The sequence below is a fragment of the Vombatus ursinus genome, unplaced genomic scaffold, assembly GCF_900497805.2.
Source record: "Vombatus ursinus unplaced genomic scaffold, bare-nosed wombat genome assembly UNPS02014810.1, whole genome shotgun sequence".
Classification (NCBI taxonomy): Eukaryota; Metazoa; Chordata; class Mammalia; order Diprotodontia; family Vombatidae; genus Vombatus; species Vombatus ursinus.
The window spans coordinates 6,754,805-6,770,574 of NW_020954588.1; the positions used below are offsets into that span (position 1 = coordinate 6,754,805).

The 15,770-nt window shown below is 42.9% G+C and overlaps 1 protein-coding gene across 1 annotated transcript in view; it reads left to right on the plus strand.

Moving 5' to 3' along the window:
- Positions 1–15,770, plus strand: part of GRK7 (G protein-coupled receptor kinase 7) — a 37,244-nt gene that overhangs the window by 16,697 nt on the left and 4,777 nt on the right. The window contains exon 3 of the mRNA XM_027875888.1: positions 12,214–12,488. Within this exon, the coding sequence (XP_027731689.1) occupies positions 12,214–12,488 (275 nt within the window). The remainder of the gene's footprint in view (positions 1–12,213; positions 12,489–15,770) is intronic.

The window sequence follows — 15,770 nt, forward strand, 5'->3', positions numbered from 1 at the left end:
ACGATCCATTAGAATTGCCTCTAGGATAGTGCTAAGTACCTAAATAATTACAGAGATACGTAGAGGATGGCAGAGAGATTCTAGTCCACATTCACTATTTCAAGAAATANACGATCCATTAGAATTGCCTCTAGGATAGTGCTAAGTACCTAAATAATTACAGAGATACGTTGAGGATGGCAGAGAGATTCTAGTCCACATTCACTATTTCAAGAAATGTTTTTCAGAATTTTTTTAAGTGCAGGGAAGGGGTAGTGGGAAAAGGATGGTATGGAATCCTAATCTATGACATTATCATTGGTGTGGGGAACTCCCATAAGGAAACTCTGCCAGTGAGAGTTAGCATGTGCTCTGCAATTTATAATCTTGACTTACCAAGAGTCACAAAGTCAGTGTGAGTCAGAAGCAGGACACAAACCCAGGTTTTCCTGAAGTTAAGGCCTGTTCTCTGTCCAGTCCACCATGCTGCCTTTCTTGTAGGATTGTAAAATGTTCATGTAGCTTAAATGGCTCTTTCTAAAATGTTTGCTTCAATGCTTTCAAAGATCTGTGGCTTACTCAACATGGGTACTAATTTCATTGATGCAGATATCACACACTTTCTTCCGGGTACCTCCACTAAAGCCTACTCTGATGCCTCATCATGATGTGGAGATGACTCTGGGGTGATGAAGGTTGTGCCAGCGAGGCACAAGCTCTGCCAGTTTCTACCATGCTTGAAAGGCTTTAATTAATGTAGGAGCCAAAAATAGTCCATGACCCTTTAGTCTAAGAACCATCCTAGCTAAATATGGAGATTCTCATTACCTGAAGGTTGGCCACCAAGTGAAATTGGGGGTGGAGTTGGGCATAGCAACTCATGAAATAGTAAAAAATGTAAAATGGGCTATGGCCCCATCCACTGTGAAAGTTGGGGTAGAGTGGTAGAAAGGGAGGCAATTGATTCATTACTTTTTGACCATCGCCCAACAATTCAGTTCAGTAGACCTCTTAAGTGTCTACTGTGTGCAGAAGGCTTTGAAAGAAGATACAAAGTTTAGGTAAGAGATAACCTCTGTCCTCGTGGAAATTACTGTCTTAGCACCGAATGTTTGCCAGTATCCAATGGCATAACACACTAGTAGAGAAATAGGACTGTCCTTATGAATTACTACAGACATCAGCAGGATATGATAAGCTATAGAATAGCCAAAAACTCTATGATGATAAAATATTTACAGCGCAGAGTTTCTCACCCTATCCCTACCCCTATAGATTATAGATCTTATATCTATGCATGTAGGGATGGATTCCTGTGCATGTGATGAAGCAAACTGGTGCTGCTGAACAAAATACAGGCAGATCAGGCTTACAAGCAGCCACTTGTAAACTAAGCTGTACAAGAAAAACACCAGTTGTCTAACTTGCGTATTTCATGAGCTCCCTCTTCTGTTTTATTTCCCAACTCAAAACTCCTCACCATCATCCTATATTCACTCTTCTTTTGCTTTAGTTTCTATGGAAAAAGTGGTCCCTCTCCCTGACAAGGCCAAGTTCTCTGAGAACTCTATAGTTTTCAATACTGCTGACCGCCATTTTTGATCACCCTTCCTCCTGGACACGTTCTCTTTCAATGGCTTTTGTGACTTTGCCTTCTCATTGTCATTCTCCTACTCATTCTGACTGCTCTTTCTCAGTCTCCTTCGCTAGGTCGTCATTGATCTTCTGCTTAATGAGCATCGTTGGTATCCCCCATCTGTCCCGTACCCTCTTCTCTTTTCTGTTCACACACTCTGTCTTGTTGATCTCATTTCATCATCTCCTCCTGAATTCAATTATCTTCTCTTTTCAAGTGGCTGTAGATCCAGCCTTGATCTCTTCTGAACTCTAACCCTGCATCACTCTAACCCTAGCTTACCTGCTGGACAACTCTACCTGGATGTCCCATTGACATCACAAACTCAATATGTCCAAGATGGAACATACACTCTTTCCCCTTAAACTCATCACTGCTCTCAACTTCTCAATTTCTGCCAAGGACATCACCATCTTTCTAGTCACCCAAGTTGGCAATCTTAGAGTCATCCCTGATTTGTCCTTATTCTCACACCCAATATCCAGTCAATTACAAAGTCTTATTAATTCTACCTCCACTCCATCTCTTTATCCACCCCCTTTTCTCCACTCACGCTGCCATACTGTACTTGAGGCCCTCTTTCCTTCTTGCCTGAGCTATCCCAATAGCCTAATTGGGTTCCCCTGCTTCTGCTCTCCCTTCACTCCTGTCTGTCATCCACACAGCTGCCAAATTAATATTCCTAAGTCACAGATCTGACCATGTCAGTCTGCCACTCAAATATCATTAGTGACTGCCTATTGCTTCAAGGATAAAATACAGACTCCTCAGCCTGGCATTTAAAGCCCCCACATTTTGGTGCCCAGAACTTATTTAACATTTACTGCTCTCTGTACGCTCTGCATTCCAGCCAAGCCAGATTTTGAACCCTGGACCCTCCATTTATGCCTCCCTCAGGTTTTCTCTCATGCCTGGAATTCACCCTATTCTTATGTCTGCTCCTACAATCCCTAGTTTGTTTCAAGGCTTAATTCAGGTACCACCTCCTAGAGAAAGGCTCTCTTTACTAGAGGGAGACAGAATGGTACAGAGGGAGGGGCCCTGGCCCTGGACTCTGAAGACATGGGTTCAGATGCCCCCTGTGACACTGCCTGTGTGATCATGGCCAAGACGTTTAATCTTCTTGGGCCCCAGTTTCCTCAACTGTAAAAGAAAGGAGTTAGATGGTCTCTGACGTTTCTTCTAGCTCCGTATCTATGCTCCTCAGTTATCCTTCGCCAGAGTGTATGAGTTCCATCTCCCCAACCACCGCATGTTTATTTTTTTCTGTGTATATCCATATATGTAATAGGTATATAACATTTTCTATACCTACTACACACGTGTACGTATGTACACATACTACATGCATATTACACACGTGTGTGTATACACATGTCCCCTTCAATAGAATGTAAACTTCTCAAGATCAGAAACCGATTAGTTTTTTGTTTTTTTCTTTTTTCAATCCGCAGCTCCTAGCTTACCACCTTGTTCTGGGTGCTTAATTGATGTTTATTGAATTGAACCAAGTTTTGTGCTTAGTCTGATTTGTCCTGGACATCCTGGGGGATGCAGTTAGAAAACATGTTTTCATCAGCCGGCCACACTGCATAGCAATCAGACAAACCCACTGACCTGAAAGGCTGACGGGCCTGGGGAGAGCTAAGCAGTAACCACAGTCACACCAAATTTGTCTCAGTTTGCAAGAACAACACAGCAAAGGGAAAACTTTGAGTAATTAAAGGATCCTTCCCCCTTACCCCCACCCCCACCCCTGTTCCCCATCCACGCCACACCATTCCTAGGCGATTCCTGATGGAGCCTGGGCACTGTGACATCACTGGGGGGACCTTGGAAAGTGGGGCTTTCAGGGAGGTCACAAGACACTGGGAAGCAGCGGCTCCCCCCAGGCCCAATGCCTCCTCCTTTGGAAGAAAATGAGTAAGCAACCAAAATAATACAAGATGTCCAGACAAAGAGCGAAGTCAGGCCACCTTTTCAACCATCTGTCCCCTAGGCTGAAGCCCAGTAACTAGCATGCGAGAGAAGAGGGGGTAAAAAAAAAAAAAGCCCTAAACACTTAAAGCGATGTCCAGGGTCCTGGGGTCTGATAGCAGCATTCCTCCAAGGTCTGCAAAGGCCACTGCTTAAAGGGGCAGAAGGACAGCTGGGAAAGAGAACAAAGCAGGCTGTGGCACCCCTAGGAGGAAAGACGGACGGAGCCCCAGGAAACAGCTGATAGAGCTCAGCTCAGCGTGCTGTTTTCCTCTGTTCAACAGTTCTTGTGCCACGGCAAACAAAAGATGTACACTCTGATTCCTGGTCTGTTTGGATTATGATGTTGGATGATCTGTGGGAGGGAGTGGGAGGAGAAGGGGAGACAGGAGAGAGAGAAAAGGAAAGTTGGAGGGAGAAAGAAAAGGAGAGGGAAAGAGGAAGGGAGGGAGAAAAGGAGAGGGGGGCAGAGAGAGGAAGAGAGACAGAGAAAAGAAAGAGGAAGGAGGGAGAGAAGGAGAGAGACAAGGGAAGAGAAAGAGGGAGACAGAAAAAGGGAGACAGTGAGGAGAGATAAAAGGAGAGAGGGAGGGAAAGAGGAAGAGAAGGAGGGAGGGCGGGGAAAGAGACGAGGGAAAGAAAGGGGATGGGGATAAACAGAAAGATCAGAGGCAGAGCTAAAGGTAGCTGCTTCTTCGGTTTCCCCTTTTGTGCAAAGGAGAAGGCCAAGGAGGTTCATCATCTGGTCACCTAGAACTAACATAGCAAAGTGAATCAAGTAAAGGCAGCAACAGCCTAAAGGACCCTGACTACTTTAGCTTAGTGATAAAATTACAAATGGACCATTCCACATGTGGAGAATCAACTTGGAGCTTGAGGTCTTTGTCCTGTGTTCTGATACGAACTTGTGGCCGAGAACATAAACGACAAGATTTTCCATGAACATCGTATTCACTGATAAAGTATATCTTTGGACTGTGTCTCTCCTCCCACCCAATGCTAAATGCCCCAGTCTCTTCATTGGTTACTCTCCATTTTGCTGTGCCCAGGTCCATACCCCAAATTAGGAATGCCAGGAGAACAGGAGTCTGACTTTCTCCTCTGTCACCTACCTCCATGGCAGTAATAATGCTAGCAACTCACATGTCTATAGCAATTAAAGTTTTGCCAAGCACTTTCTGAAGTAGGTAGGCATAGATGTGGGGCTAACAGAAAAAGTCTATGGGAGTCAATCTCCAACTAGGACTTCTGGCTAATTAGTGGAGTGGGACCTATAAAAGCTTCAGTGTTCCCCCCAAAACATCTCAATAAAGGGAGGGGGAAAGCATTATGAGGAATAATGATAAAAAATAATAAAAGAGAAGCTGCTATAAGCTACCTGACCCAGCCCATGACTGCACAATCACTGTCAGAAACTTCTAGAGTTTCTGAGCTAAGACACGCCAAGGTAGGTGGGAGATAACAGTGTCCAAGCAGCCCAGACCCACAGCAGAAGACAGGGCCAGGCTACTGTCCATACCACTGCCCAGACAGCCCTACCTGAGTAGTTTTGATATTGAGCAAAGGAGACAGAGAAGGGGTCAAGGCCAGAACCTCAGTCAGGTTCTGGAGATTGAGCCAAACCCTAGGAATTCCTGGGAAGTGTTGGGGATGGTTTGGTCATAACATCCAGGATGAAGCTGGACTTGTCTCCAAGAATTTGGGAAGTAGCAGAGTCCAATGCAAGCACACATCCCCAGTACAGAAACTGAGGCTGGAGATAGGGGAGTAAACAGAAGAAAATATCAGACACAATGAAATAATACTATGCAGACCCAGGAGAAGAGAGAGGAGTCCACAGGTCCTAGTGGACAATCAGAGAAAAGGATGATTTGGCCATGAGGACTGCAGGATAAACTGGAAGCAATGAATCCTGAGATACAAAATGTACTATTAAATGAATCCAGAGTTAGGGAGGAAAAATCAGAAAGACGAATTCATAGTTTAGAATAGGTGGTGGTAAATTTTATGAAGAATTAGACTTTCTGAAAGCTAGAATGGGTCAGACAAAGCAGTGATTCTAGGAGACAAGAAAAAATTAAAACCTAACATACAATAATAATGATACCCACACTTAGACAGCATCTACTATGTGCCAGGCACTTATGCTAAGCAGTTCACAGATATTGTCTTGATTCTCACAACAACCCTGGGAGGTTATTATCTTCATTTTACAAAGGAAGAAACTGAGACAAAAGAAGTTAAGTGACTTGCCCCTGGTCACACAACTAGTAAGTATCTGAGACGGGTTTTGAACTCAGAGGGCTTGGTGCTCTATCCACTGTCTTTTCACCCACACACTTACCCATCCAGAAAACCTTGGAGATGACTGATGGAAATGCTTGAGAATCCACCCAAGATGACAGCGTGGACCTACTTGTTGCCGCCCCATGTTAGCCTCTCCTGACATTTCTATGCCCTTTGTTCTGGAGCTGTCTCTGAGGCACCCCAAAAAGATGAAGTTATCAAGCTCACGGATCAGTCTGTTATCATGTGCCCATGGGATATAGGCAGCTTGTGTGTGAGGGCAAGCTGGAAGCTAGCATGAGAATGGGTGGGATGTAGAAGAATCTTGGGAAGACTAAGCTTTGCTCACATTTCTGGCAGCAAGGTTCCCTCCCACACCCGTTCATCGGTGAGCAAGCAGTGAGGACCCGTATGTGCACAGCCATGGACACTGAAGGCTGGGGGCCCAGCCTGGCTGTCAGGCGAGTTCTTGTTCATGTTCAGCTGGGTGCCCGAGGTTCCTTCTGACTCTGACGTAGCAGGGGAAGTCCGGGTTTTAGGACCTTCTCTGCCATTTATTTAGCCAGATAACCCCTTTGAATGGAAGTTAACATGGACTCTGCCTGCACCCACTGGGAGATAGTGCGTTTATGTTTTGAAAATTAGCATTTGCTTTACAAACAGGTTGTTTGATTATAGAAGGCTAGCCAATGGGGAATGGTGGATGGTTAGCAGTGGGCTTGCAGCAGAGGGACGAGGGATTGATTTCTGGCCCTGAGGTATACTATCTTTTGTGAGCATGGACAAGTGTCTTAACCCAGTTGAGCCTCAATTTCTTCATCTGTAAAGTGGGAATAATAATCACCACCCTACCAAGTCACCAGGATCCCAGGATCATAATAGATATAGAATGGAAGAGGCCTCACAGACCATCTCATCCCATACCTCCATTTTATGAATGAAGAAACTGAGGCCCTGTGAGGTTAAATGACTAGCCCAAGGTGATACAAGTCTTCAGGGACTGTGACTCCAGATCCAGGCCCCTCTGCTGCCTCGCAAATGTGCTGGGGAGAGTGCTTTGTGGACCTTAGAGCCTGTAGAAATGTTAGGGGTGTGGTGGGTCTGTTTTGTTTTTTTTGTTTTACTGCTACTTGCCTGGAGTTTTGGGTGCCCATAGAAGGTTATGGGTCTGGTGATACCTACCTGTGTAGAAAGGTGTCTCATATCAACCTTGACCTGGAAGTCAAGGACCTGAAAAAAATTAAACCAACTGAAGGGACACAACACTGTGTTCATTGGAAGGAATGTTCTCTAACTTTCTGCAAGTGGTTGCACCTAAAGAGTGCAAAGGGGTAGGGACGGGGCCTTAAGTCAGGCGTAATTAATGAGACTCATTCATTCCCATGTTTTTGGCTTGTTAGGCTGAGCCTATAACACCAGCCTGGCCCCAAGGGAAGCTCCATGAGGGCTTATCGACACAGCCTTGCTGGTGGCTATTTTTCTACTGGCTTGGTATTCCTGAACCCAAAGGGCCTGTGGCCCAGGGGAACTGCTGAATGCAAGGGAGTGTCACCCTGACCCAAGCAATCCTGTTAGTTCTGTTCTCCCAGTCCTTTTTTCTTTTTTTTTTTTTTTTTGGTTAGGCAGTGGGGTTAAGTGACTTGCCCAGGGTCACGTGTCTGAGGCCAGATTTGAACTCAGGTCCTCCTGAATCCAGGGCCGGTGCTCTATCCACTGTGCCACCTAGCTGCCCCTTCCCAGTCCTTTCAAAGGAGAGAACTGGAAAACCTGGATTTCAGGTCAGAGGGCCTGGATTCAGATTTGACCCTGTTGCTTCTAATAGGTCCACAGATTTCGTGCGAGAAGGGACCTTGAGGCCCAACCCTTCTCTTCACTGCCTTTATTTTACGGATGAGAAGAGTGGACACCCAGAGCAGTTACTTGTCCAAGGCCAGAGATAATCGGTATCTCGATGCGCTGGGATTTGAACCCAGGGGCTCATTTTGCACAACCTGGGTCACCTAGGATAAGTCCCTTAGTTCATCTGCAAAGTGGGTTGAACTCCAGTGATTCCTAAAGCCTGTTCCAGCTCTCAATCCCTTCAGTAACTAGTGTGAAGGCAATAAAGAACACAGTGACCAGGAAGATTTTTTTTTTTTTCCATCAGAAGCTAGAATTAAAAGTCAGGCTCTGAGTTTTAGATGAACCTTTCATCTTATTCTGCTTAATCATGAAATACATCCTGTGTCCTGTGTTTACTGGATGCCATCCAACGCCAGGGGGTGCCCTGGGTATCAACCAGTCCAAGCAACCCAAACCACCTGGTTGCCAATCACTGCTAAACCCCACCCCTGTTGGGGTGGTCCCTCAGTCTAGGGATGTGTTAGTATGTGAGAGGGTGTGTCCTCCAATCATATCTCTGGCCCCCAGGTGCTTGGCTGCTTCTTCCTCCCATTCACAGCTGTCGAAGACTTCTGCAAGAAGCATTGTTTAGAAAAGTGTTTCGTGAAAAGGCAGCGTGGTTCTCAAAACTGTGGTCCAGGACCCCTCAGGGTCTCTGAGACCCTTTCGTGGGGTCCGTAAAGTCAAACTACTAAGGTTGTTGTCTGCCTTCTAAAAGCATCCGCCCTTCCCTCTGTCTGTGAGACTGGATTTTCTTCATATACTTTAACCAAAGCAATATCGCGTGCAGAAGCAGATAGGAAAATTCAGCTGTCTTCTATTAAGCCAGACATTAAAGAGATTTGCAAAAATATGTCAAACAATACCACTCTCCTCACTAATTTTTTTTTTGTTTTGGAAAATAAAATTATTTTTTCATTTAAAATGTTATTTATGTTAGCATATGTATTTTAGTATTTAGTAGTTTATATATTTATATATATATTTAGCATTTTAAATGAATAAATATTTTAAAAATTTTTTCAGTTTTAATTTCTAATATGGTAAATATTGATAGATGTAACCCATATAAACAAAAGGTCTTGGGGCCATCAGTAATTTTTAACAGTATATAGGAGTCCTCAATTTTTAAGAGGGTCAGGGGGCCCTGAATCCAAAAAGTTTTGAGAACTACAAAAGGGTGAAAGGTTTTTTTGTTTTGTTTTGGTCTGAATCTGTAATTTCATTACTGTAGGGAACTTCCGGTGAGAAAACTCCCTCTACCAATGCAGATTAATCAGTGCAATCAGTGCAGATTAGCTGTTCTATAATTTAGGACATTGGCATAGTCAGAGGACCCAGGGCCAGCTCCTAACTTACCTGTGTGACTTTGAGTATGTCACTTAATGTTCCTTGACCTCATTTTTCTTAATTGTCATTAGCTTAATGCCTGTTGTCACCCCTAGATCTTTCTTTCCTGTATTTGCTACTTAATCCTGACCCATCTTCCTGAGTTGACCCTTACCAGCTGTGTGACCCTGGGCAAGTCACTTAACCCTATTTGCCTCAGTTTCCTCATCTATAAAATGAGCTGGAGAAGGAAATGGCAAACCACTCCAGTATCTCTGCCAAGCTCCAAATGGGGTCATGGAGAGTCAGACAACTGAAACAATCGAACAACATTTCTATTTGATTTCTCTTTGTGCTGGCTGTTAGGCCTCATTAATGGTCAGCGATAGACTAACAGTTGGGGGATACTCTTGTCATTTTAAATTCTTTATCTTATTTTTATTGATGTCTTTTGTCTTTACATCATCTTCATTTCCAAATATATCCCCCCGACTCCTCTATCAAGCAAACGCCTTGAAAAAAAGATTTCTAAAGAAACAACACAGCTCAGCAAAACCAACCAACACATTGGCCGTGTCTGACAGTATCTGAAATATTCCATAGACGTAGCCTCCTGCTTCTGCAATGAGGGAGGTAGATTGTCTTAACTCTTCTCTCAGACCAAGCGTGGTCATTGTGCCACATTCCACTTCTTCAGATTATTCTTTTTGTTAGCATTCGAGTCATTATGTATAGTACTTTCCTGGTTCTGCATTCTTCTGTTTGAATCAGTTCATCAAAATCTTCCCTGAATTCTTCATATTTGTCATGTCTTACAGTGCAGTAATATTCTATTACATTTAAGCACCACACTTTATTTACTAATTTACCATTCTGTGGGCATCTACTTTGTCTCCTCCCAGTTCTTTACTCTAAAAAAGAGCGCTGCGGTGGTCATAGGGGACCCTTCTATCTTTGATTTCCTTGGGCTATATATATGCCTAACAGTAGGATCTCTGGGTCATTTTAGTCACTTTCTTAGCATAACCGCAGATTGCTTTCCAGAACGGTGGGACCAGTTCAAACCTCCACCATTAGTACGTTAGGGTGACTGTCCTTCCATAGCTCCTCCAATGTTCGCTATTTCCATAGATGATCATCTTTTCCAATTTACTGGGCATGAGGTGAAATCATGGAATTGGGGTTTTTTGCATGAGAACACTCTTCTCAGTACCTAGATTCCAAGTTCTTTCCAAAGTCTCTTTTACTCTCGTTTTTTGAGCTTATCACTGGTTTTCCTGGGACTGTCCATATGCCAATTTACTTCTACCCACCCATGCTCTGTGCCCCTCTCTCCAAATCCTCTCCTAATAAGTAGGAATGACTGCAAAATAATAATGAAATGCTACACTTTTAAAATAATGGAGGGACCTTCTCTTCCTGCTGTTTTTTTTTTTTCCCTTTGCATGTATCTCTGAGTCTAAAGTTATACTCTAATCCTTCACTTTGGGGTGGAAATGATTGAGTTTTCAAAATCTCTACCGCATTGGAAAGACTTTAATAAAAGGGTCAGAAGCAAACCATGGATCTGTTGTCTGAGGCTCTGCAAAGCTAAGTTTGTAGAGAGTCATGATCTGACTGCACTGATTTGCTTTGCTTAAAGAAGTTATAACCAGGGTAACTGCTGGTAAATGTTTAACAATTGATTCTCAAAAACTAATAATAATAAGCTTGACACACTTTAAAGTTTAATCTATCTGTATTAACATTTCCCCCTTCACTTTCTTAAGTCTAGAAATCACAAAACAATAAAATCAAGCCCTGATTTCTATCATTTACATATTTTCGAAATGTACATGTTCACGCTAGAAATTTAACAGTCAGCTCTCAAGCTTGCTCCAGCAAATAATCCAGTCATTAAATGTATTACGCTAAATGCATTACTTGTACCATGCATTTTTATAAAAGGAAGGTGGTGGTTGTATTGTCACAATATGTTATACCTTTCTTTAGGTCACAGAGGGTTTTTGCCTGCCCCCCAGAATTCTATATGTGTTACTGGTGAAAATACAGTATTCAATATATTTTATAATTAAAACATGATCATCACTCATGACATAGTTATCCTGGGGAAACCATTTAAAAAAAAAAACAACCACAAAAATCAAACACACCCAGACAAAATCTCAAGATGTAACCCCTTAATCTGTACCTTAAGCTCCAGAATTACATGGATCAAGTTTAGTTTTAAGGAGCAGCCCCAATAAAACATGTCTTTTTAATTCTGGAAAATCTCAGAATATAGCTCAAGTTATCAGGACTGGATTCAAATCCTGATCCCACCGCTGGCTGCTGGCTGCATGGCGGTAGACAAGTTATTCACCCTTTCTGATCCTACGTTTCCTCTTCTCTAAAATGAGGGGGTTAAATTAGATAGTCTCCCAGCTATGACCCCATGTAGTGAAATCAAGGGACAGCAGATCATCCTTCCCCACTATATGCAAAATATTAAAATATTCCCAAGGTGCTGTATGGGGCACTGCCGAAGTCTTCTCTGGAGAGGCATCCTGGTACATGGAAAAGAGAAGATTGCACTAGGTGGCCCGAGAGCACTTCCACGTCAGGATCTATGACCCTATGATCCTTTGATTTATGTCAAGGAAGAAGATTTTACTAAGCCCCTACTACAGCCAGAGGACTAGATTCGAATCATAACTCTGCCATTACGTTTGTTACCTTAAGGCAATCTCTTAACCTGATGTCTGCCTCAGTTTCCTCATCTGTAAAATGAGAGGTTTGGACACAACAACCCAGTAAAACTTTTAAGGAAACAGTGTGTTGAGTATGAAGGGCATTGGATTTGGAAACAAAGGACCTGGATTTGAATCCTGGCTCGGGCACTATATATCCATGTGACATTGGCTGAGTCACTAAATCTCTCTGGCTTCAGGTTTCTTCATCTCTTCTTGGAGAATATAATGAACCAGCAACTGCCTCAGATTTGGGCAACAAAAGAGGGAAGTGGCAAGTACCAGGAGAATCCACAGATTGGATTATCAGTCCTAGAATAATCAAGAGTTGACTATAATCATAATTTTCAAAATTTAACCAAACTGTAAAACTTCCCCATCCTACTTTCCTTACAGGCTGGAACCAATGGTTACATGGCTCCAGAAATCCTGAAAGAAGAAGAAAGTTATTCCTATCCTGTGGACTGGTTTGCAGTGGGGTGTAGTATTTATGAAATGGTAGCTGGGCGAACACCATTCAAAGATTACAAGGAAAAGATCAGCAAAGAAGATTTAAAGCAGAGAACCTTGAAACAAGAAGTCAAATTCCAACACCCAGGCTTCACAGAAGAAGCGAAAGACATATGTCGTCTCTTCCTGGCCAAGAAAGCGGAACAACGCTTAGGAAGCAGGTAAACATAGGTAGGCTGTGTAACTGGTGTTAGTCTTATTAACAATGATTACTTAGGCTGTTTTGGATCAATGAAGATGCTTTGTCATTGAGCACTGGTGCATTTCTGATGTTGAACCATTTTACAGTGCCAAGGAATTTGGTGGCAAGAACCTTCTTTTTTGGGCCTTCAGCACCTGTGGCCATAGCCCCTGTAGAAATAGTTGTTAGGTTGCATCTCCAAAGGGGTTACTCCCCAGGATGATGGCTGTGGACATCACAGGAGCATTGCCATACCCAGGGCTTTTGGGCTCAGGATGCTGGGCTCTCTGGTGGTCAAGGTGGTGATGGTAGTTTGGTTTGCCAGGCACAGGCTACCTCCTGTCCCTTCCTCAGCATGCCATGATGCTACACGTTGTCTCTCTCATTAGAATGTAAACTCCTTATGGAGAGGCGTTATGTTTATTTTCCTTCTCTCTCCAGCACTTAGCATGATGCCTGACCCTTAGTAGCAAATACCTGTTGGTTGATTGATTGGTGCTTGTCATTCAAACTATCTGTATACTATATAAATACCAAACTGTATTGTCAATTAGGTAACAAGTATGCTACTGAGTGTGTTACTGGGTTGGGTACATGGACAGTGGAGTGTAGAGTTCGTGTCAGTTTTATTGCTTCTCAAAATGAAAAAGTAAACTCAAGTTATCTTGCAAAAAAAAAAAACTAAAATTTAAAACACAAACAAAATTGGTGGTATGTTGCAGGTTCCCCATTTCAGAAATCACGCTGAGATGAGAATCAGTCTCTTTATACAAAACATGATTTGATTAAACTGTTTTCTCTCTACTGTTAGGATTAGTTTTAAGACTCTGAAAAATCTATATGAATATATATTATAAAAGATTTAGAATGGGAAGGGATCCTGGAGGTCATCTCATTCAACCTCTTCAATTTACCAATGAAGAAACTGGAAGCCAGAGAGATTTAATGACTCAGCCAATGTCACATGGATATATAATACCTGAGCCAGTATTCAAATCCAGGTCCTTTGTTTCCAAATCCAATGCCCTTCATGCTCAACATACTGTTTTACTGGGTTGTTGTGTTATTTTTCTGCCAACAACATTTTTGTGCTCCATTCAACCCATTCTGTTCTTCAGTCTACTTCTTGATTAAAATTTCCCCCCAGATTTCATAAGCTTTCAAGGTTTATGTTCATCTTTTTGAGTTCTTTTAATGCTTTTATGGATTTATTTCATTAAAGTCATGTGACTGATTTTTTAACAAACGCTTTCACCCACCCCCAAGTCAGTATAGTTCTCTTTGAAGTAGTCACCTTGGGAGGCTTATTCCTTATTCCACCCATGCTGCTGCTGCTCAAAATATGTTTGGTGCTCCTCATTTGAAATTGCCTCCCTAGGCTTCAGTATTTTCTTCTAGATATCCTTAGTGACCGATCTTTGCCCTTTGAGAATGGACTTTAAAAGTAGAAAAATAGGGTGGGTGATCAAGCTGGGTTATACTGGTTTGGGTCAAAAAATCAGGGTGTGATTAGACTAGTTTCTTCATTGCAGGTGTTAATAATTAGCTAACTTGATTCTGAAAGCCATTCCAAACCTAGAGCTTACAAAGGTGATGAAGATAATACTTGATTGTCCACCCTGAACCTTGCTTTTCTTAAAACCTATCTAATGAGGGTGCTGAATTAAACGCTCACCAAAGCCCATTTCAGCTATAAAAATCTCATAATTCTCAATTGGATGTCTAAATTCTTTGGTTCGCCTTAGTTGAAAGTCATGTGGTGTGCTTTTTTAAAATAGAAGATGAATAAAATGCCCAAGGAAAATGCTGTTGTAAAGCATGGTTTTTGCCCCAAGCTTTATACTACAAAGCATCTGTTGTCATGACTTTCTTGAATAACTGTTGGTGAAGTTAGGGAGCACCGCGTATAAATAACAGCTGTTCAGTAACACATCCTCCAATGTTTTCATTCCAACTCCTCATTGATTCTTTTATAAAAAAAAAAAGTTTCATTCAAATAACAAAACACAAGTGAGTGTTTTCCTAAAACCTGAACCCATTCCAAGACTACAGATAGCTCAGCCCAGGGTCCAAGTGTCCTTTTCTGGGCTGTATTTGGATGTTTAAGATAAAGATTAAAACTCCAGGTCCTTGGAAAGCCTTTTTCTCTAAAGCTGATTCTACCTCAGTCCCTGTTCCTCCTTTGTGACCTGTCTGTTATTATTCCTGACAAGCCAAGAATATTTCCTAACACCTTACTCAGCTACCTCATGGGGTGAAATGAGGTGTGTTCTTATCAAAGACAAAAGACGGTGAGCCTTTAAGCTTGGAGCTGGGCTTACCCTGACATTCGTGTGTGTCTTTTTGTCATGTGGCTCCTGAGTGCAGCAGGAAAGGACAACATTAAGCTCTGAGGTTTCTGATAGAAGTACTTCCAAGAAACACAGCCCTCCCAGATGATCCCGACATCTGGGCTGGGCTTCACTGACCACACATCGTACCCAAGCAGAGACTTCATACATAAGCAGGTGCTTTCCAGCCTCGGTTAATATGAAGGGACTGATTCTCATCTCAGCATGATTTCCGAAATGGAGCGAGAGCGCCTGTCAGTTCCCTGAAACCTGTTCTGCTGCATTAATGAGCAGCAGAAGTCTTCTCTCTCTGGCTCCCTGGATAATGAGCAAGATGCTGCCTCTCTTGAGAGCTTCTCCTCTTCATGCCAAACCAAACTTCAGGGTGATGGGTAAAAAAAACACACACCACATAGCTGCCAGGGACCAGTCCAAAAGTAACAAAGGCCCTGAGTACTACCTAATAACAGAACTGTGGTGAGCGTCTCTAAGGCAGAGCCTTCATGTTCCCAGCTCCACAGTGACTGGGACACATGAGGTGGAGGTGAGATGAGGAAGGTCGTTATCTGGTTCCGTCCTCATCTTCAGCGAGCATTTATCAGGTAGCTACTGGCCTACCTGTGGGGAGAGAGGGAGAGGTTTGAAGCATAGGCCCTGCCCTCAGCAGGCTTGCAATCGAGTTGAACCTTCTGGGAAAGGTAATGGAACCTCAAAGTAGCTTGTGATTTCCCCTAATTTGGTGGGAATGTCGATTTAGAAGTGAAGAGGCTACAGCTAGCTATATCAGAAGGAGAAGGCTGGCCCATCTGTGCCCTGTTTTGCCAGAGTGCACTATTATATAAAAATTAGTCTTGTAAGGCTCCCTGAGGTCACTAAGCTTCTCAGCTATCTCTAGCTGCATCAGTTAAAGCTCCTCAGAGCTAGTTTTCATG